General features: G+C 43.5%; 9 protein-coding genes across 9 annotated transcripts; 3 read left to right on the top strand and 6 right to left on the bottom strand.

Moving 5' to 3' along the window:
* Positions 1–236: 236 nt before the first annotated feature.
* On the bottom strand, positions 237–1,031 carry IL334_002955 (uncharacterized protein; the record flags this gene model as incomplete). Its single annotated transcript, XM_062934693.1, has 3 exons — positions 237–761; positions 859–917; positions 974–1,031. The coding sequence occupies 3 exons, from the start codon at positions 1,029–1,031 to the stop codon at positions 237–239; spliced, it is 642 nt and encodes a 213-aa protein (XP_062790744.1).
* A 718-nt stretch (positions 1,032–1,749) lies between these two features.
* On the bottom strand, positions 1,750–3,580 carry IL334_002954 (DNA ligase D, 3'-phosphoesterase domain-containing protein; the record flags this gene model as incomplete). The annotated part of the gene is made up of 10 exons (XM_062934692.1): positions 1,750–1,853; positions 1,949–2,104; positions 2,188–2,200; positions 2,262–2,364; positions 2,444–2,576; positions 2,647–2,676; positions 2,754–2,768; positions 2,842–2,919; positions 3,013–3,084; positions 3,199–3,580. The coding sequence occupies 10 exons, from the start codon at positions 3,578–3,580 to the stop codon at positions 1,750–1,752; spliced, it is 1,086 nt and encodes a 361-aa protein (XP_062790743.1).
* A 374-nt stretch (positions 3,581–3,954) lies between these two features.
* On the bottom strand, positions 3,955–6,474 carry IL334_002953 (uncharacterized protein; the record flags this gene model as incomplete). The annotated part of the gene is made up of 7 exons (XM_062934691.1): positions 3,955–4,008; positions 4,091–4,618; positions 4,678–4,800; positions 4,864–4,963; positions 5,307–5,474; positions 5,859–6,070; positions 6,364–6,474. 7 exons carry the CDS (start codon positions 6,472–6,474, stop codon positions 3,955–3,957), a joined length of 1,296 nt encoding a protein of 431 aa, XP_062790742.1.
* A 505-nt stretch (positions 6,475–6,979) lies between these two features.
* Positions 6,980–11,295, bottom strand: IL334_002952 (uncharacterized protein; the record flags this gene model as incomplete). The annotated part of the gene is made up of 11 exons (XM_062934690.1): positions 6,980–7,873; positions 7,934–8,056; positions 8,175–8,672; positions 8,767–8,895; positions 8,978–9,400; positions 9,463–10,325; positions 10,383–10,437; positions 10,497–10,589; positions 10,670–10,790; positions 10,903–10,997; positions 11,122–11,295. 11 exons carry the CDS (start codon positions 11,293–11,295, stop codon positions 6,980–6,982), a joined length of 3,468 nt encoding a protein of 1,155 aa, XP_062790741.1.
* A 721-nt stretch (positions 11,296–12,016) lies between these two features.
* Positions 12,017–12,874, top strand: IL334_002951 (uncharacterized protein; the record flags this gene model as incomplete). Its single annotated transcript, XM_062934689.1, has 5 exons — positions 12,017–12,077; positions 12,210–12,301; positions 12,480–12,523; positions 12,701–12,792; positions 12,858–12,874. The coding sequence occupies 5 exons, from the start codon at positions 12,017–12,019 to the stop codon at positions 12,872–12,874; spliced, it is 306 nt and encodes a 101-aa protein (XP_062790740.1).
* Positions 12,875–13,525: 651 nt separating this feature from the next.
* On the bottom strand, positions 13,526–14,912 carry IL334_002950 (uncharacterized protein; the record flags this gene model as incomplete). Its single annotated transcript, XM_062934688.1, has 2 exons — positions 13,526–14,671; positions 14,781–14,912. 2 exons carry the CDS (start codon positions 14,910–14,912, stop codon positions 13,526–13,528), a joined length of 1,278 nt encoding a protein of 425 aa, XP_062790739.1.
* A 1,277-nt stretch (positions 14,913–16,189) lies between these two features.
* On the top strand, positions 16,190–18,074 carry IL334_002949 (uncharacterized protein; the record flags this gene model as incomplete). Its single annotated transcript, XM_062934687.1, has 5 exons — positions 16,190–16,350; positions 16,548–16,701; positions 16,790–17,101; positions 17,267–17,566; positions 17,715–18,074. 5 exons carry the CDS (start codon positions 16,190–16,192, stop codon positions 18,072–18,074), a joined length of 1,287 nt encoding a protein of 428 aa, XP_062790738.1.
* Positions 18,075–18,524: 450 nt separating this feature from the next.
* Positions 18,525–19,805, bottom strand: IL334_002948 (uncharacterized protein; the record flags this gene model as incomplete). The annotated part of the gene is made up of 4 exons (XM_062934686.1): positions 18,525–18,824; positions 19,004–19,106; positions 19,225–19,460; positions 19,578–19,805. 4 exons carry the CDS (start codon positions 19,803–19,805, stop codon positions 18,525–18,527), a joined length of 867 nt encoding a protein of 288 aa, XP_062790737.1.
* A 903-nt stretch (positions 19,806–20,708) lies between these two features.
* On the top strand, positions 20,709–21,628 carry IL334_002947 (uncharacterized protein; the record flags this gene model as incomplete). The annotated part of the gene is made up of 6 exons (XM_062934685.1): positions 20,709–20,793; positions 20,936–21,018; positions 21,092–21,118; positions 21,290–21,395; positions 21,481–21,491; positions 21,575–21,628. 6 exons carry the CDS (start codon positions 20,709–20,711, stop codon positions 21,626–21,628), a joined length of 366 nt encoding a protein of 121 aa, XP_062790736.1.
* Positions 21,629–21,908: the final 280 nt, after the last annotated feature.

Below are 21,908 nucleotides of genomic sequence, written 5' to 3'. Positions count from 1 at the left end.
CTGAATGGATAAAGTAGATTAGTAAGTTAGGTATGATCAACGATTTTATCAGTATCTGAGATTGTCTTATGTTATTTGTGGATTTCGGTCTACGTGAATAATCGCTTGCAATATCAGTTTGATATATACATTACATTGTTTATGTCTCTTAGGTATACAAAGTTATCTCTCTAACCATGGGTCCAGTGTGTTGGCGCTGTTGACCATGATGCTTCCGAATTCCAATCGCCCTGAGCTTATGCCTTAGTCTTCTTTGTCTTCTTGGCATCGTCAGCTTCACCAACGTCTGACTTTCTCTTTCCTCTAGTAGAAGCAGGTTTATCGTCTTTCTTAGAAGCAGAAGCTGGTTTCTCTGCTTTACCCTTTGATTTAGGTTTCTCAGGTTCAGTTTTGGTTGCAGTTTCTTCTTTACCTTTTGATTTTGGCTTATCAGCTGCCGCTTTACCTTTAGATTTTGGTTTATCATCTTTCTTTTCTGCACTACCTTTAGACTTAGGTTTTTCTTCATCTTTCTTGGTTGTTGCTGCAGTCTTGGATTTCGGTTTCTCTTCGTCTTTCTTAGTTGCTGCACCTTTTGATTTGGGTTTTTCACTTTTCTTCTCCTTGTCGTCTTCGCCAGATCCAGCTTCAGCTTTCTCTTCGGCGGCTTTCTTTGCATTTGATTTATGTTTAGGAGCGCCTTTTTCGGGTTCGTTTTTGGACCCTGCTTCATTCTCGTATCCTCCTCCTTCAGCTTCGTACTCCTTGGAAAGCTTGGCGGCCTAATAGTAGTGGGGACGCAACTGCTCAGCGGTCTTTCCTGTTTCAAGGTTCTGCTGTACACACAATCCTGCTTTCTCAAGGACCTGATCAACTTACCTTCCAAGCACTCCATTGACCTTTTCCAGATCCGTCCTTGTTAGTCTCATTCTGCACCTCTACAGCAACGCAAGACACGATTAGCTGAGTCTGGCCAAAGTCTAAAAGCACTCACTCTCTTTCACCTCTTCTCGAAGTTTGGGATCCGTAGGCTTTCCTTTAGATGATGGCATATTGAAGATTTGTTCAGTGATATGGATGGGAGAATAGCAGGTGCACAGGTTTAGTCGATGATTGAAAGGGGAAGAAGGGTGCCCAATATAAAATGCAGGCCCATCTCTTCTTTTATATATCACAATAAATTGTCCTGTCTCGTGATCGCCATCTATATGTAAATGAAATGGACTGATTCATGTAAACAAACAATGATGTCATCGGTGACTTTCCGATTCAGGTGCCTTGTGTAGCATCGGCAAAGATGGGGGAATTTACTTCTAATGTTCCAATGTTCCAATGTTCTTAATGTTCTAATGTTCTAATGTTCTTCTCTTTTCGGAAACAGGGGAATCATCATTAGCACTGCTGGAATCAAAAGTGAGAGGCGTGATAGCAGTAGAGACGAGTCCGATCACTGACAATGGAGAAACTCCCTGATCGGACTTGGCGATCTGATCCTGGATTGGCAGTATGTGATTGTGGCATAAAAGCGACTATATGCAGTTGGTCCACGTAGAAGTAGTGATCCCAACGTACTGTCTTTTTATCAACATTACGAATCGTACTAGAACATCTGGCGAATTCGGCATACAGATCGATTCTTTCCATGCCCTGCTATACCCCCCCCTGATAGTTATTTTCCCAAGATCTTTCCAATTCCAAGGATGATTCCGTAGCCGAGAAATATGTCGACGTTGGTAGGTGACTTTGGTGGCATACTACCATGATGAAACCTCAATCTTCATCTCCAAACCAGCCCTTAAATCTGTCTTCTTCAGATTTCCACCTATCAGGTCTTTTCACAAATCCCTCTGTGACTTCTCGCAATGTTCTACCAGCTATTCTCACTCGTCACAATTAGCTGGTATTACATCGATTGACTGGCATAACAGGATTCCAAACCCCCACGTATATCTGTAATAAATGAACTTACTCTTCACGCTCCTTCCCCAGAATTTCCCTTCTTCACCTCCTCGATCCCAAGGGTATGCGTCAACTTCACGTGGTAAGCGTAAGAACCATGTTTTCTTGATCACTCCAGTGGACGAGAAGGTATGTCTGGTTGATGGAGCCAGAACAAGGATGAAATCTGCTTGATTACGCGATGGTTAGCCAATTTAGATGCCTGGCGGGATATACGGAATATAGTAGTATCTCGCAATGAAAACGTACGATGATTCGTCATCTATCAGTTTACATCAGCTATAAGACCCCAAATGTTAGAGTAAATCAATCCGAGAATTAACCTTCCTGCCTCCTCGTAATATGAAATGTATACTTTGACTTTTCCCATATCCTACTCTCCTATTGAGCGCTTGTCTAAAAAGATCTTCTTGGTACTTCCCATCCCTATTTCCATTTATCAGTCACTTCGCTCACCTCTCCCTCGTCGGGTGCTACCGCATTGACAGGGGCAAAAGCAACTCACTGATTTTCGCTTTCTTCTTGTTCATCTGCATCACGCCTCTGTCTCCTCCTTTTAGATGACCTCTCTTCATCTGATGTCGAATCGATAGATGATGAAGGTCTTGTAATAGCATATTCACCTATATCCCACAATACTATCATAGTATGTTTTAGGTCTATTACCTTGCGCCATAGCCAAGAACCGGAGAATATAATTGAGCTTACAAGTTCCACCTTTTCGCCCTGCTGAGAAATCTACTCCGAGTGTTACAGTATATCATTATTAGCTTCTGAGCACTCCGTTACCACTTGAAGAATTCGAAAGATCTTACTTCTTCCATCGGAGCCTAGCAGGTCGCAGATACTGCATCAACTAGTGTATGACAGACGATTGAAAACAGTTCAACAACTATTACTCACCTTCGTATGTCGTGTAGCTGATGGGATGTACGGTAGTCTCAACTGCTAATCTATTAGCTTCTCCGTTCTTGGATATGCCTATCGGTATCATACCATAGGGTAAGCTTGTAAACTTTGATGGTCAGGAAGACGCATCTGAGAGGACCACGAGTCTTTTTTATCCAGACTTACCTATCAGCCCTTTGGGCACCGCCCAACTTATCGTTCCTCCATCAATCTGCATCCTAAGATCGTAATGCATTGCTAAGATAAACCAAGAAAAGGTCATCAACATCTGTTCCTCGATCTTGATACTGTTCTCAAGTTGTCCCGAATCTTATAGATTTGATGAATGGACACCTTGTAATCAGAACATACCTGTAGCAGAATGTCTTTGGATACACCAAAAATTCTTTTTCCTCAAAGCTGGAAATCGATCAATTTCAGACTTCGTAAATCCCCAAGGACCGATTCTTTCTTCTTCCTCCCCGTCTACATTTACGTCTCCTTCACCAGCGGCTATCACTTTATCATCATCCACCTCGGATGTTGCCGATGCGTCTTGTACTGTGTCCTTTTTGGGGGCGATCTTGCTTTGACCTGTTGTAGCTCCATGCTGGATGGGTTCGGTAAACCTGCCAGCACTTGATGAGGGTGGATCTACTCTAGCTCGCTTGGAAGGTGTACCCTCTTCTCCTATTGTTGATACACTAGCTCTCTTCGTCGGCGATCTGCTCGATAGCAGGTGAAGTGTCCACATCTGCCTACAGTCTGCATTTGTTGAAGATCGAAGAAAGAAGAGCTTGTGTCAATCGTAAATACGTTGACAAAGCAATAACGGTGAAGCATGGTGGACCACCTCCACTCTGAATGGTGAACTTGGTTAAAGTGGACAATGTTTAATGTTCTCAATGGAACTTCTTTACTCAAACAATGTCGTCTCTACTTATGCACTAGACACCAGTAATTAGGAACATCCTGCACATGCATACGATATACTTCCGATGCATGATATACTGCATGATTGCACAATTGAGATTTGTATGGTGTATGTATATATACTTCTGTAGAAGTCACCTTTTTCCCTGGTACTTCTTGTGCACCTTCCAGTCCTTTCATCAAAGTTATTCTGCTTCACCAACCTTCTTGTACTTTCGCATCTTCATCTTTTTCAGGCAACCAGAATGTCTACAAGGAGCAGCCATCAACCATCAGTCACGACAGGTTGAGCGTTTTATACGCAAGTATGTAATTCGGGATTTGTACTCACCAGATCTTCACCTCCAACAGCAAACATCGACAATCTAGGGTTAAATCTAACAGCTCTACTAACTCCATTACCACCTTTCAGTACCACTTTCGGTTGTATTTCCGGTATAGGTAAAGTATGCCACGGTATATCTTTTGCTTCTTTCCCATTCGTCAATTCCACTCTGGTCAATTTCGTTTCTCCTTCAATTTGAGGTCTCAGGTCCCAAAATATCACATTACCATCTGCAGAACCTGACACAATCCATTGGCTATCCGAAGTGAAGGACACTTCTTCTCCACTGTTACCACGTCTCGGCTGAAATCCTCTGATACCTTCTTTATCCCTTTCTAATCCTTGATGACCCACTAATCTCCTTAATGGAATGAGGTCGAGTGCATCTAACAGATAGTGAACGTCTGATGAAGTGCCGATCAGAAGATAATGTCCGTTTGAGGAAAATGAGATTGAAGTAAAAATGGGTTTGGGCGGCGGTATGGCATCTTTTGCGAAAGCTATATCGTTCAACGGCACGTATAAGAATGGGACCTGCAATACACCGGAAATGATCAGTGTTGAGTCGCTTCGAGATAATTGTATGCACTTACCCTATCCAAAGTAGCAGTAGCATACATCAATATTGTTTGCGTGGCTGAACATGCGACAGCGAACACTATCCCTTGATTGTCTATTGCTGCTATCGCTGAACCCCCAACACCGTTAACCAAGCCCTAGAAGCCGTGAAGTTCATCAGCCGAAAGCTGCCTAACACGAAGTGGGGATCAGAAGCTCACTTTGCATCCAGTCGCCCGAAGATCCCATAACCTGACGGTGCCATCATCTCCAGCCGTGATGAAGGTGTCATCTGTTGGACTCATATCGACTGAGCGGACCCTGCGAATGACATAGTCAGCAGTGAGTGACAGATAAGGCAGCCTAAAACGCCAGTGTGATCGAAGGGATGATGAGCGAGTCGACATTTTACGTCTGTATCAATCACACATTACCATCACTGCTTGCGTCCATAAGTACCCCCCCTCAACCTGACCCTGTTTTCTTCCTCCTCTCCTTCGCCCTTCTGACCGACCCAAGCCAGATTCCATGCCGCGGCTCCCTCGTCTCCTTTCGTTCTCTGGAGACTCTTTGCCTCCTTTACTGACCACGCAACTTCGTCGCCACTTCTATTGCGGTCCGGTGTTCTGCCTTCTTTCCTCCCATGCATAGCAACGTAGCTCACCTAGCTTCATGCCCCTTATAATAGGCCAAATACTTGTTATCATGCATCGAATGGTATCTAACAGCATGATCATCCCCTTTTGTCGAAGCGTGAACTATATTTCCTGCTTTATGAGTGAAACGAGGGAGGTCAATGCCGTATTTTCGAGAATAGAGTGGTTTGAGCTTTCTGCGATGATGAGAATCCAGAGTAAAGCGACACAGAGTCGTTTTGTATTGATGGTTTGCGGTGGAAGGTACATATTCAAAGGAGAAAGTGAGAGAAAAGTGACATTGCAGAGAAGAATTTGATGGAAGGAAGTGAGAATTAGAAAAGAGGATTAGAGAAGAGGGAGATAAGGTTAGAATTGAGGTTCAATTTCAATTGAAACGAATAATTGATGAGGAAGATGGTGATTGGGTCGAGCAGAATAAAGCAATTGATCGTCAGCATTGATCACTCATTATTGGCCAAAAGCTAGATGACACCAATGAGATCTTTCCATAACCCTCCAGTGGTCCTCCTCCACCTGCACTCTCGTGAGATTCAGATCATTCAACGACTGGTACTCACTTTCCTTTTTTACAATCCCACAAAACGAACATATCGTCGTCTCCAGCTGATACCATCCTATCACCACTATCATCGAAGGACAGACTGGTTATATTTTTTCCTTGGTTTGTTCGTGACGCATTAGTATCGAATGAGGGGAATGTAGGTGTTGTTGAGGATGAAGCTTCGACGTCAACAGCATCTTTAAAGTGTCTTGCAGGTCGATATTTGTTCTGTTGGTTTTGGTTAAACATCAGAAGAGGGAAAGAGGGAAGATGAGATAGGAGTATGTGTTGGAGAGAGAAATAGGGCAAGGAAGTGAAAGCGAGAGGGAAGGTAGGAAGGACAGAGGAAGGAGGAGGAGTCAAGCGAGTCAGGAGAAGGAGACGTTGACGACGGGGGAAAATCAAAGCAGCATTGTCAGTCGATATATAACCAGATGTAGAGGCGGTTTCAAAGGAGCGATTTGATATTGTAGTAAGCTCTACGTCGTCCCGTCAATTTGTAGGATCTTGATCACACTCACAAGTATCTCAGAAGAAAGAGGAACAACGACGGGCTTAGCTTGAGCCGAGATTGATATACCACCTCTTGTATTAGAAGGACCGGCGCCAGTGCCTGGAATGCCAAAGTTCATGTTGTCTGTATGAGCCTCACTGGTAGTCCGCAGTGATCGACTACAATCACTCGTGAGGAGAGGTCCGAAGGGTCGCTTGAGATCAAGATCAATATAGGATGAAAGGAAGGAAGGAAAAGTGAAAGAAGGGTGAGGAGAAGTTGTAAACACGTCGTTTAACTTATATTTCATCAATAAAATGTGGAGGCATTAACTTTGTCAAAACCAAATTAAAATACTAAAAGGATACATTCTTTAGAAGACATTGATATCAGGTATACAATAATATGCATGATAAACATCCCATGCAGTTGCACTCCTACTAATTACGCATCTGATTCAGTTTGCCTGGCTTCTGAGCGACTGATGACGACCAGTTGAAAGCAATACAAGAAAAACCTTACACTGCGTTCGCGAATTCCCTGTTCGATACCAGTATGATGTACCGGCACTTCTAATGAAGATGATTTACGTCTTACTGTGCTGAGTCCTCTCTGACGGTACTGAGAGATCAGGAGCAGGCAGATTATGCTGATCGCTGTTGCTCATGTACTTGAGGTCGAGGAATGGCTTGTTGACCTTGTTGATCAGACGAGCTGTGAACATTTCGTAATGGATTGTGGCCAGCAGGTTGTGGTGGAATCTGCTCATGATGAGAATATGTAGGATACGACGGCGCAGGTCTAGCTTGAGAAGGCAGTGCTTGAGCAAGTAACGGCCTGGCTTGGAATGTGGAGGTAGGATGAGCGGGATAAGAAATTGAAGGGTTATGAGCAGGTGATCCACCTTGATGAGCAGGTCGCGTGGGAGGCGATATTTGAGAACTGTGATAGGCGTGAGCCGTTGGCTGTTGAGCATGAGTAAGAGATTGGGTTGTGACTGGATTTCCACGAGGCACCTGTTGTTGAGATGGATGAACGTGCGGAAGTTGATGAGAGCTTCTAGATTGACTTTGGTGACTCGCTGATTGTGATTGAGGCGGATAATTCTGTTGAACACTGCTCGGTCGACTTACTTGTATAGATGATTGTTGAGGTAAATAATCACGCTGCACCCGCTCAGCTTGTGGTCCTTGATTCACTGTCTGTGGTGGCGATCTTTGTGGTTGTTGTTCATTTTGGTTTGGAGGGTAAAACACGGCGTAGCCAGCTGGTCTATCTTCTTTCGCTGGGGGATGCGGATATGGTAAATAGAACTCTCCAGGATTCAGAGGCGGTGGAGGAGGTCTAGCTGGATTCAAGGGTGTTTGAGATTGAGGAAGCGGAGCTGAGCCAGGTATGACTGGATAAGATTGACTTAGTGGGTGAGGATGAGAATTTGAATGTCCGTTGGTTTGACTTTGAGCAACAGGTGATGGTTGCTGTTGATGTGTTTCGTGTCTCTGACGGTTCCGCGCGGCACGAAGTCGACATTCTTTGCACTGTGGAGAAGACTATCAGCCCAATCTTTGTCTGTTTTAGATCGTTTGAGTCCTACTCACTTGGAAATCAACTTGATCCCAATTTCTCTTGCCTCTACCTTCCCTTATATCAAGTCGGTCATGACATTCAGTGTGTTGCCATCGTCCACAATCATCACAGCAGACCAAATCTAGGTCTTCGTCCTATTCGCATTCCAATTGAGTTAGCACTTTCCGCTTCCAACGATCCAAGTCAACAGTACGATGTAGAAAGCTGCCACAGGAGCGTCACAAAAGATCCAGCTGAAAGATTACAACTCACAATGTTCCATCCAACTTTCTTACAGACCTCGCAGTTCAGTTCCCATCTCTCATTTGGTGGTTCAGTACCATTCTCCGTCCCAGTCCTAGTTCTTGCTCTTTGTGATGACCGATCATGTTGCTCAATTTCATCGTCTGAATCATCTGAAACCTCTTCGCCTTCTCTTCTCCTCTTTCTCTTCTCCCTTTTTCTTTCTCTTTTTTCTCGTTCTCTAGTCTCTTCTTCTGCTTTCTTGATGACTGCTTCTTCTCTCGCTTGTGCTCTTTCTTCCCTTTCTCTCAGTCTTTCATCTCTTGCTTTTTCCCGGGCCAAGGCTTCTTCCTCCTCTTTTTGCTTCTTGATCTCCTCTGATCGGATCTTTTCCATCCTTTCTTCCATTTCTCTTTCTGCCGCTTCTCGCTTCAATATCTCCTCCCTTTCTAATTCACGTGTAGCAATCCTGGATGATCTCTTACGGTTATTGATTGCTTCTTGCTTGAGGCGTTCTTGTTCCTTTCCCTATGATGAGAACTTGCTGTCAGCCTCGGGTGCATCTTTGACACACGCCAAAATCGATAGAAAAGGCAAAAGTGGTGGGAAAATGTCAACTCACGACAAGTATGGTGATAATTGTTGGCCCGACTTCTTCGGTCAACAAAGAGTACAAAGCTTGTTCATCAAGATCTTTTGATTTGGCGAATTGTTCAGGGAATGTACGCCATTCGTACAATGAGACACACACCTACGATCAGGATAAAACACGACGTTAGCGTGCAGCTCACACATGACAATCAATGGGAAAATCAAGGGAATGAATGACTCACAGTTTCCCATTCAACAAACTCTGCGGGAATATGGGATCGATCAGCCTCCCACGCTAGAATAAGGTCACTCTTCTCTTTGACGGGTTCAGCTTTGATCTCTTTCGCTAATTCCTCTTCCAATTTAGCTTTTTCATCGTTCGATGCATCGCCTTCAATACTACCAGCTTTGATACCATGCTTGTCGACTTCTCCGTTGGTGTGTACCGTATTTCCATCTCCATTTTCTCCGTTTACAGCTCTTACATCACTTTCATCGGCGGCAGGAGCAGATTCTTCTTTCGGCATTGCGGTATTAGTTTGTTCGTCCTCTTCAATAGCATCGGCTGGAGGTTCAGCTTCTTTCGTTTCTGGAGCGGCAACAGGAGAAGACGTGTGTCCATTGGTTTCTGCTGCTTCTACCGCGGGAGGTGATGTCTTTTCGGTCTATGTGACCATCATTATTGTAAGATTTTGTTCGAAATGCAAGTATAGAAGAGTTTACTCACCTCATCTATGACTTTCTCTTCCGGTTGATCCGTGTGCTTATCCTCCACTTCCGCGTTTTCACCTTGATCTATGTCGATCTGCACATCTGAACCATCACCGTTCTGATGTTCCATATCCCCATCCAAATCCACATCCATCTTTTCCTCCTGCTCGTCTTCTTCTGGGCGTGTTCCTGTTACATCGTCTCGATCACTTTCGATGGTACGTTGTGCCTTTCTAGCTCCACTAGCTAAAACCAATCTTTCGTGTTCTTCTTCATCTGTTAATTCACTGAGCTCACTCTCGTCACCCTCGCCGTCTACTTGCTTTGCCTTCCCCTTTCCCTTTCCTTTTGCTCTACCTCTTGGCTTTGCAGGAGTAGACAACCAATCTTCAGGAACTTGCTGCCATTCATCATCAACGTTTCTCAACCTTCTTGATACTCTCGTTCCTAGGGATGCAGGAGTGGTTTTACTTGTTTTTGAAGGGCTTTCTGAAGTTTCCGCGTTCGGGTTTTGGTTATGATTCAATCTTGCATTACTTCGGGTTGGCCTTGAAGATGTACTTCCTCCCGTTAATGGCGTATGAGGTGTGATTGGATTTCGTTTTAAGGCTTGAGCTGTTGGAGTTGGATTTCCATAAAAGTTGACTGATTTCCTTCTCCTTGATCCACTTAACACTTCTTCTTCTTTGGCCGCAGGTGGTGGTGTAGGGGATGATTCAGGTGTCATATCTTTCCTTTTATTCGATTTCTTGTTGGCGGAAAGTGGAATAGAAGGTCGTGATTTTTTAGCTGCTTTCTTTGCTTTTTGACTTGTCTTCTTTGCAGGTTTTGGAGGCGTAGGTGGAGGTGGTGGAAATCGTTGTATCCACAATCGATTATCTATATATTCCATTAGTCCCCTATTACTGTACTGAATGGATGAAATAGAGAACACACCGTCAAATAACCAATATGTATTTCCATCTTTATCCCATCCAACAGGTTCGACTCGCTACACAACTCGGTCGTCAGCCATAGCATATCGTAGGAGGATGAAATATGAGAACGTACCCAAGTTACAGCATCGTCCTCGGACTTCAATAACCCTCTGAATCTGGCTGGATCTTCCAATTGCCATTCACACAGCTCGTGCAGTATTTGCACCTGCGAAATTAAGATCAGTCATTTGAGGGTATTACGAAACTGATACGTCGTTCTCATTCTCAAGAGAAATCAAACCTCACCTTTTGACTTAAACCTAATGTATCCCATGAGACCGGTACTTCCTCTGTTCCCAAAAGGCATTTATCATCTGGTTTTCGTTTCGCGTATGTTCGCCGCAGATTCTCAAAAGCGTTGTCGCGACTGTTATGACATGATCATCAATATTACCCTGTCGAGCGACAATCATACAAGAGTCCCTCTATGAGAAGAAGGAGAAAGAATGCAGGTATCAGTAGTAGTAACATTCACTCACTTGATTTGCCTATTATAAGTAAGAGCGAATAGTAATTTCGCTATTAAGGTAGGTATTAAAGCTTTTTCATCTCCATCAAAATCTGCTTCCAGGTTCTGTTATGATCAACAAATGAATCAGCTCTCATTTTGAGTGATGACGAATACGCCATGCCATGATACTCATTATAGCAAGATGAAGAGAAGAGGAGAGGAGAGGTGAAAGGGGATTATGACTCACCTCAATGTCCCAATCTACCAAGCCGAACGCATCTGAGAAAGTCCATACGAATTGAGATATAGCCGCCCACCGCCAGTCTTTGCGCAGAGTCTGAATTATCGGTGAAGGCGGTACAGGAGGAAGCAGTGCTTCTACAGGAGCTACAGCTAATGGAATTGGATTTTTACGAGGCATATTTGGAAATCGAAAGAATGGAAGAGATCACTGTTTTGCATGTGATGATCACTGCTATCCTGGTTGAGTGACGCTCAGACGTTGCTGCTGATTTGCGGAGGGGTTGTTGTTGGTCGTTTTTAAACGTGTAAGAGACCTTTGATGAGATGTCAAAAAGTAATGTTGATTTTTCCAGATCTGTCGCGTGTCGTGTATCCCTTTGTTTTTTTTTGGTGATAGAAATCGGGTTGTTTTCCGACCTAAAAAGCTGGAACTCGAGATGTCCTCCGTTGACGAGTGCTTGATCCTTCTTGAGGGACAGTGTGAGTGCCGCGGAGACCACTCGATGTTGGTTCAGAGTGCTGAGTCCTGATCTCTGAATTTTCCAACGCGCTTGATAGTCCAAGATACAAAGTGACGAGGAAGTGGGTGGGGGATGGAAGGGGATAACGACATAAAAACAAGGGGAGTGGGGAATCATAATATAAGGTGGTTCAAGCTTAGGCACGTGAACAGATCTGCCCCCCCCCCCAATCTACTCCCGTGCCTAACAGATACAAGTTAGTCAGGTTGTTTTAAACTGTTGAAAACAATTGAAACGCGCGATCATTCTTCATTTTCGTTCCTTTTCGCTCTCCAACATAATCCCTTTCTACAGATCACTCAAACGTCCAATATCGTATCCTCAAGTACCTAAAGACTAGATAGCTCTTAGCGAATAAATCCCGCTCACAAGTACGACATGTCAGATAACGGTTCACCTGCTGCTCCCCCTGCCGAGGCCAAACCCAAGCCTGAAGGAGGTGAGTATCGTGGTCTCTCTCTTGCTGAGACGCCTTCAGAGACGAGGAAACAACCCGAGAGTCTCTTCTCATGAAGAGGTCGATCTTCCACCCCTCTTTTTGTCGACCGCTGATCCGGTATATGAAACGCAGACGCCAACACACTTAATATCAAAATCGTCTCCACTAACGGTGATGAAGTGTTCTTCAAGATCAAGAAGACTACCAAGTTGAACAAGTTAAAGGTGAGTTTTCAACGTTTTCGTATGACGGAACGAGCGGGGAGGCGAAAAGGCGAGGGCGAGGATACCTGTATGTCGGAGATAGAAAATGGGAAAGAAAACGATATCACATATCAAGCGGACAGTAAAAGAAGGATTGGTGTAGTATCGTGATTGGTGCTGACGAGATTTGTTATCTTAGTCCGCTTACGCTGATCGAGTGGGGACTGACGTTAACGCCATTCGGTAAGTCGCGATTGATAGATCATCAAGTAATGTGGATGAGCTGATCTAACCCAAATCACACTTTGTGCTCTTCCCCTCGTCCCACATGAAACATTCCAATCTACATAATGTTCTCACCTCGCCTCACGATATTCAATCTCATGTCTATACTCTTTATTCTTCCTCTTCGCTCCACAGTCTTCTTTTCGATGGACAACGTATCCTAGACGACCAAACAGCTAATGATCTCGATCTTGAGGATGGCGATGCCATCGAAGTTCTTCTTGAACGTGAGTGTCAAATCAGTTCAAACTTAGTTGACTCTACAACGAAAAGCTGACGAGACTTATTGTAGAGGTTGGAGGGTACTAGATTCTTTCCTACCAACATCACACCAAGCAACCGTCCCCTCTCTTCCAAATCCACCAAACAGCCAGTCGATACATGTGATTCTACGAGGCGAATCTCGCAATATAAACCTCTTTTAGAAGCAGAAACAGATGTTCAGACCCAATCACGTATCCTTCTTTATTTCCTATATATTTTCCCTTTTTCAAATCTCCATCCCAGGGTTCTTTTTGGATGTACAAACCCTTTTCTTTCCCCACGATTTCGTTTTTCGCTCTGATCTACTTGTGGAAGTGGAATTGATAAAGGAAAGAGATGTATACGAGATGAAGCATGCCTTCGCTCGATATTCATTTCATTATGAAGGCCTGCGGATTGGGAAATTTGTGATAAAACACATTGGTCTATCGAAAAAAACAGATTGCCTACCTGTGCAACCAGTAATGCCGATGACTTGGCTAACACGGTAGTAGCCTAATTGCACACAATCATCAAAACGAACAATACATGGTAATTTGCCAAAAACGGGTATGTACAATGAGAAGACTGGGGAAATACCAAAATGATCACTAACGACTACTTCAAATCGATTCTTGCAGCAAGGAGAAGAAGAAACGGTCTCTTCGATCCGGAAAATGAAGACGCATCGTTAAGAGGCGTAGGTTTAGAATGAATTTACCAAGGCCTACCCCATCCACCGCCGTAACCGAATTTAGCATTTCCTGTGTCATCCCCATTTTCACCTTGTCTTTTCCATGGTCTGCCCCAACCACCGCCGAAACCGAATTTCTTATTTCCTACTGCATCAACATCTGTACCAGCTTGTGGCTGTCCTGGTGCTTCAGGAGCGGCGGTTGACATTGTGGATTCTTGAACCTCAGCTGGAGGTTGAAGACTTGCAACGTCGAATCGTCTTCTGAAAGGTGGACTTCCTCCTGAGGAACCGAAGCTTTCTTCATTAACTTGTCTATCTTGATCTTCACTTTGATTTTTATTCGAATCAGAAGATCTCATGAATGGTCTTCCCCACCCACCACCGAATCCCCACTTTGCATTCCCGGTATTATCACCACTATCTATCGTGGGCGTACTAGCTGGTGCAGTGATAGTCTGAACAATGGTCTGGGTAGCAGTTGCTGTTGATGTTGCTGTTGATAATTCAGTGATAGTAGTTTCTTCCAAACATTCTTTTGAGGGATTAGGTAAAGGTGAACGTCTCCACGGTCTTCCCCATCCACCTCCAAATCCCCATTTAGCACTTCCAATCGTATCTTGCTGATTCACTGAACTTACTCCAACCGTATCGGAAATAAGTGTAACTCCCGAGTCGGCGTTGGCGCTGGTGTAGTATGAAGTTGGATTGTTGAAAGAAGTCAAACCAAAGAAGGATAAGGAAGAAGGAAATTCGAATTGAGTTGAATCTTTTTTGATTAAAAAAGGTTTAGCCCATCCGCTCATTCCACCAAATTTCTTTTCACCTTGTACTTCTCCTTCATCTGAATTTCCAGATTCCGATTGAGGTTCAGGTTCAGGTTGGACCTTGGTTCCCATGCCTCTTTTCCTTCCTGCACTAAGGACCTGAGTAGGTGTAGGTGTAGATCCCAATGTGGATAATTCAGGAGCTATCAATGCAGGTGCAGAAGGTGTCATGGGTCCATCAGGTAAAGAAGTAGATGTAGGCGTTTGGTAAGGTGATTTCGTTTGTTGTCTGATATATGATTTCAATTCTGGATGTTTCTCGTTCAAGAGTAAAAATCGATCGTGGGATGATTGGATTGAAGACACGTCTGGATCAGAATAGATTACCATACATGCTGGGTCCTACATCAATGCAAGCAAATAAGCTTTCCTCCGTCTATACTGGAGTACAAATAGGAAGAGGGGGCTATTGTCTGAAATAGACTAGAAGTAAAACCAGAAGGTCACTCACGCTATCAACACCATGTTTGCATTTCTGATAATCCGGTGAAGCAGTTGACGGTGGATGGTATTTCGCTTCAATCTCAACTAATGACGTGAGAGAGAACAGAACGAGGAAGAGCGTTGACGTTGGAAGTTGCATCGTTATTGAAAATCAAAATTCGAAAAGGACTGAAAAGACTGATGCTTAGGTCTTGGAGCGGGAATTGCCTACCCGGTATGCAGAAAGATCGTAAATGACAGTGAGTTGACGACGAGTAGAGTAAAGACAGTGAGTGAGAGCTTGAGTGAAAGACCAATGAATAAAACAACGTTAAAATGTAGTGTAAGCACGAAATGGATAATGACTACAAATCGATGTCCCTTCCTTCTTATACTTCTCAAGCCTGGCCAATTTCCTTGCCAAGCGCACATCGCATCTCGACGACAACCAGGCTTGTTTCCAATTGATCGAATGTCCATTGGGATTGGGGAACACTCATTTGTCTTGGAGACAAGTCATATCATTCACTTGCTTCGATCGGTCGGAATGGAAATCGTACTAACTACTAAATTGTAAGTTAAAACAAAAGATTCAGTGCCACTTTGTGTCATAATTGCATGACCAGTGCCTCATAAGCTCATCTGAAAGATCATCAATCCATGAAGACCATGTTCGTTTGTGCTGCCTGTGACTGAGTACCTCGCATGTCGTTCCAAGTTGGCGATATGCTGTGAAGTTTTCCTGCTCCTTCGAGGTGTAGGTCAGAACCAGCATACATCATAAGCAGAAGAAAGATACCCTTGTACAGATGTATGATGATAACCCCACCCGGTTATGACGTTTATCCGGACTAAAGCCGACATCTCAACCTGATTCTTGTCATCTCATGACCAAAAAAGCAAATCAAACCCATTGACATATGAGTTATTGACATGACATACCTCAACGACTTTGTGCACTTATCATCGACGACCAAGACAGAGGACCATGAGTCAAGTAGTCTCGCGAACGACCAGATCAAGCAGCTCACCTCCAGCTCAACCATAGACGCTTTTTCTGACAGCTCGGTAACGACCCAGGTTTGAAGCATAGTTGAAATCCAACTCATCGTTCCCATGTCGCAAATAAGATCTTCCCGTGGTGTCGTAATCACTTCCCGGCTTATCCCTTGTCCATTTTCAGCAACGTCTACAATAACAAGGAGAAGGAAGACTGGTTGTTTTGCTTCAACGATGGATTACCGTCAGCAGAGAGGAGGGAGCCCCTTTGTTCTCAATAATAACATCAATCACACTCCGAATGAATCATTCCTTACATTATCTCGTTCTCATTCAAATACAGACTCAAACCCGATATCAATCCAACCTCCATCAACTCGAGATCATTCGCCCCATTTTTCACCTTCACCAGTGAAGCATTTTCCCCAATCAACCAAAATGACTAAACGGTTCAGGTCTACAGGGGTGTATCCTTCTCCGTCACCTGAACTGGCAGAGAGGTCAGAAATATTCAATGAGAAGGTATTGCAAGCTGAGGAGAGAATGATCTCAAAAGAACTACAAACGTCGGCGAAAGAAGGAAGAGGGAGGTTTATAAGGTGAGTGAAAGTGTTCCTTATCCCTATAACATGTATATTTCCCGTCATTTTTGAAACCCACAGATGTTGTCGTTGTCCCTTCGAAGAATCCTCGCCTATATCTACAATTGGTAGATGTGAAGAGCACGAATCAGGAGAGCATCTAGAATGAAAGCCTATCCCTTGTATCAGACTAATCCCTGCTTCACTTCTCGCAGGATTGTCGAAGTCTCAGCTAGAGATGGTCTGCAGAACCTTCCCGGTGAACCTGTATCTACAGAGTTGAAACGAGAGTTAGTCGAAAGGTTATTAGGTGCTGGCATGAGGAATATCGAAGTCGGCAGTTTCGTCAGAGGAGATTGGGTACCTCAAGTGAGTGAATTGATAACCGTATACAACATATTCCCACTGGAGAGGAACGGAAAGGGGGAGCTAATTTCAACAATACTTCTGATCGTAGATGGCAGATACAGCTAAATTGCTTCCTTTACTTCCACCATTAACAGGACAATCAATCCCATTACCTTCACCCGCATCTTCGAGATCTTCTTCTCCTGCATTATCGGACAATGGCGCAGGTATAGGTCCGTCATCCCTCAAACATATCATCGATAATACAATCATACCTTTTTCAGCTGGACAAGTTCATTTTCCAGTACTGGTACCTAATATGAAAGGATTAGAAAATTTAATCAAACTTCAAGAAAATCATAGTCTTAATGGTGGTGGGAAACTGACCGATGAAGTAGCTGTTTTTGTTTCTGCTACAGAAGTGAGTGCTTATCCATTCAGCAATCTCTGCTCTTGTGAGCTGTGCGATTGGGATTGAAAGACATCGATCAACGAACAAACGATTGATATCCCGGTGGACCGCCCTTAATCATCCGGTCTGCATTCACCGAGAGCAATGGCTGACAATGCTTTTCAATGCGAATAGGCTTTCTCACAAGCCAATAATCACGCACCGTTATCCAAGATCCTGTCTTCACTTCCGCCGGTGATCGATAAAGCTCGTTCGCTAGGTTACAGAGTCAGAGGATACGTATCGTGTGTAATTACCTGTCCGTATTCTGGACCGACACCACCTGAGGATGTGGTTGATGTAGCCATCAAACTGCTGAGTATGGGTTGTTACGAGATCAGTCTGGGAGATACGACCGGTGAAGGCGATCCCGAATCTTGGGGAAGAGTCTGGAGAGAATGTGAGCAAAGAGGTGTAGATATGACCAAAGTAGCAGTGAGTGACGAAAACTCATACTGGCATCGATCAAGACAGAACTGACGCTGCTGTTCTCGTCACTTTATAGGCTCATGTAAGCTTGTCGGTCTCCACTGAGGAGAATTCCGTGTCGTATCGTAATGAAGACTGATCTTTCACTTCACAGTGCCATGATACATTCTCCTTAGCATTGTCTTCGATCATATCGCTATTACCTCATAATCTCTCATCTGTAGATTCATCTTTAGCTGGTTTGGGTGGATGTCCATATTCTCCAGGAGCGACTGGCAACGTCCCTACAGAAGATGTAGTTTATGCTTTACATAAATTAGGTTATGAGACTGGGATAGATCTGGACACATTGGTGGAAGTCGGTAATTGGTTGAGTAGTAAATTAGGTAGGAGGAATGAGAGCAGGGTTGGAAGAGCTATTTGGGCAAGAAGACTATCAAGGGAAAATAAAGAGAAAGGAAAGGGAAAAGAATGCATTAAAGGTGAAGAATCAGAAACGGAAGATGGAATGTGAATGTGAACGTGAACGAAGACCGGAGACCGGAGTGCATCAATACAGCTCAAGGAGTGATATATAGCCAGGTCCATTATTGTGTATACAATATGGAAGATGCGCATGTGAGCTAAAATGATCCTGGCTCTGATGATGGATAATCGTAGAACAAGATTAGGGGATCACACTAGGACATTTATATTTGTATTTGTAGATTGTGTCTCTCTGTCTTCTGCAGTGATATATACGTTGTAGATATAGTTGTAATCGTAGACGCTGTAAGAATTAGCATTCAAAACGATGTAACATGTCCAAGAATCACTTTGCATTCTAACGAATTGCAGAAAATCGATATCCTATTCAATCCTGGATTTGGATCTGGGATCCTATTCATTGTTCATACGATATTCCTGAATATTTTTGGGGAATTAAACCAATCAACAGCTTCACCGATTTACGAATTACGTTTCCCTATGACTTGATAGCGACACCTCGAAGTCTAACATACATGACCTCCCAGCCGTCTTTTCCCTCATCGGAATCGGAATTTGATCTGAGGCCTACACCAGGATTCTTTTCAGACCAATAATTGTCGACTCTCGAGAGTTCTACCACCTCATCTAAGACTTGGCCAGCGTCTTCGTCGTTCAGAGACGACAAGAAGGAATTCCGAGCAAAGGTGTCCAGCCATCCTCTGAGAGAAGTGGGGAGCGGTGTAGGTCTAGGAACCAGCTGGACGGTCTGAGGAGTCAATCCGATCGACGTAAGGACCTACGAGGCAGTCAGTACGGTATTCTCTAGTCCACAAGTTCGTTCGACGGGTCAAAGAATAGCTGGGGGCTTTAAAACATGATACATCAAACATCAGAGCTGAAGAGCTCGAAGGGAAAACAATAGCGGATGAATATGGAGCAAAGTACCGAGAACAGAACTGCATATGTATCACTCACAGATTCATACTGAGCTACAGTAGGGAAATACCATGGATCCAATGGGATAGGATCGATATTCCTCTTTCGAAGGGATTGATGAAGAGCAGATCTAATTCCCACGCTAAATTTCGAAATACGATCATCGTTAATCACTCTCTATACCAACACAGCCCACAGCCCACAGCCCACAGCCTTACCGAAAAGATTTGGATTTTTTTCGATAGGTGAAGCAAACATACCAATTACCGAATCCACCAAATTCAAAAGCGAATTTCCCACCATCTTTCAATAACCATTTTACTAATTCAACAACTCCCGATGGAGATGACTTACACCAATGTAAAGTTGCCGAAGTGAATACTTTATCGAATCTACCTTTTAATTCTGGATGAGCTGAAGAAAATGAATTGAAATCTTGAATGTCCGCTTGAAAATATTGGATTGAACTAGGTGAATTAGACCTTGCTGATGTAAGCTATGATGCGAAATTTCCCAGATTCAGTATATCTGTGATCTTTTTTCTCGAAGTTGGCCTGCAGATGGGATGGGCTTGAAGCAGACATAGAGAGACGCGATAGTGTATTTCACTCACCATATTCTCATTACTATCCACGCCGATAATTTCACCTTGATCCCCTACGGCCTCTTTGAGCTGTACAGTAAGCTCCCCATTACCACAACCTAGATCGATAATCTTCTCTCCTGCTTGAGCATCGAGTAGATTCAGTACAGGAGAAGAGTTCGCAGAGGAGTAGACGAACGAAGCGTTCGTCTGATACCTCGATGCGTTGTGATTGGTCAAGTTGGATTTAAATGACATGTCGTTGTTCTATATTGCACTTTGCTGACAATGTGAGCAGCGCTGAACGAGATAGGGCGGGATGATAGGGAGAGATTGTCGAAGAGAATTTGTTGTGGATCAACAGTTGTATTTTATACCTTGTAGAAGGTAATAGTTATGTCGTCAAGTTACCTTTCCACTATTGAATATCTTTATCAGTTTGACTTTGACCGAAATTAAACCGATATGACTTGTCAACTTGCAATTACTGGTATCTGTCTTCTCTAGTCAAATTCCAAATGCATACAAGTCCACTGCCCATTTCTCAGATGAGTTGATATCTCACTTTTATTTGTATTTTATGGTTATCTCAATATGATTCACTCGAAATGATCTTCCCTCCACTTTGAGTGATGTCGGCCGAATTCAACCCGAAAGAGATAATATAGGCCGAAATATACCATGACGTGGAATTTATCCTATTCAAAGTACGTTTTTATCAGTATCTGTGGGGTCTCCGCAGTGGGTTAAGACGGGGAATGGGGAATGGAGAGGGTGTTCGCGAGCCGGGTTAACATGGGAAAGATGAAAGATGTCTGTTGATGATGAAGATGACATGTTGAATAACCATCTGTATCTACTTGGCTCATCCATCATTACCAACAGCACATCCAAGCAAGTATGACATCCCTCGCGTCCTGTATCTTCTGTAAGATCATCAAGGGTGAGTTGTAACGTCATTGATCACCGAATGATCCAACTCACTGATATCTCCAAATCTAAACAGGTGAAATCCCCTCGCAAGTATTTCCTCTCTTCTTCCCTTTGATACGATCAGCTCCAGGATAATCGGTAGCATGTCGATACCAATGCTGATAAAATGGGTGCGTGTTGTTGTTGTTGTGGTGGTGGTGGTGGTGGTGGTCTGGTGGGTGGAGTAGAATGAAACTTCTTGAAACAGATACGATATTCGCTTTTATGGATATTGGACCTATTGCTAGAGGACATTGTTTGGTCATTCCCAAGCGTAAGTGTTTGGTCTTCTGAAGTAGCAGTAAATACTAGATGAAAGCTAGAAAGGGATTCTTCTATCTAAGTGGCACGCAACGGGATTTGAATTTGAGCTAACGGTACTTCGTTTTCGTTCATGTTCTGTTCTTATTATATAGATCACGCTGCGAAATTGACTGATTTACCTGACGATCAAACCAAGGATATCATTCCAGCTTTGAAGAGACTAGCTGCTGCTACTGTAAGTGGAGTACACCATAGTATTCTGAGGGATATGATATACGACTGATTGGAAATTATTGCCCATGATACAGGGCGCAGAGAATTACAATATCCTCCAAGTAAGTTTCACATTATCCGATCCATTAATTTACGGTTCTTTTGGCTGTTTTTTTTTTTTTCCTTTTTTTGGTTTTCCATTTCACATCTCAACACCCTCCCTCTGCTTTCCATTTTTTCCATATGACCAACACCTGTTTTTTCACGACTGCGTTAACCTTGGCTTGAAGTAGAACAACGGTCGGCCAGCACACCAAGTAGTCGACCATGTCCATTTCCACGTCATACCTAAATACGCCGAGAAAGGAGATGAAGAAGGTCTAGTCATCGGTTGGCCAAGTAAGTCAAAACTTCAAGTCAAATTCTGTAGTCTGCAAGATACGAACAGTCAGCTAACTCATTCCCTTGTCTTGGGCATCTTCAGCTCAAAAAGATGTAAGTGTCCTATCACCCTCAAAGTATACTGTACTTTTCGAATAAACAGGAATGAAATTCTGATCTGTTTTTCGCTTTGATAGCTATCGAAAGACGATATCACCAAAATCTTCGAAGATATGAAATCGAAGCTTTGAGGTACACAATCATCTGATGAATCAAGTCGGACGTGGATGAAACATGGGGGAGAATGTGAAATTTGACGAAATAATGGAAGTGGTAACGAAGTATGAAAGAGTCGAAAGGCTGAGGGTCTATCGTATGCGAATTATGCAGATCATCGATCTAAAGAACCTCGGGCTCATTGCATCGTCAGGTAAAACAGACCGGTCAGTCAACTGTAGCTTGTCCCAAGGAGAAGATCAAATAATTGCATAAGTTGTTATTAAGTGAAATTGAAACAACATCAACCAGAAA

This window comes from Kwoniella shivajii, chromosome 3, assembly GCF_035658355.1.
Source record: "Kwoniella shivajii chromosome 3, complete sequence".
Taxonomy (NCBI): domain Eukaryota; kingdom Fungi; phylum Basidiomycota; class Tremellomycetes; order Tremellales; family Cryptococcaceae; genus Kwoniella; species Kwoniella shivajii.
The sequence above is the reverse complement of the archived record's forward strand: the minus strand, read 5'-3'. Positions and strand labels throughout refer to the sequence as shown.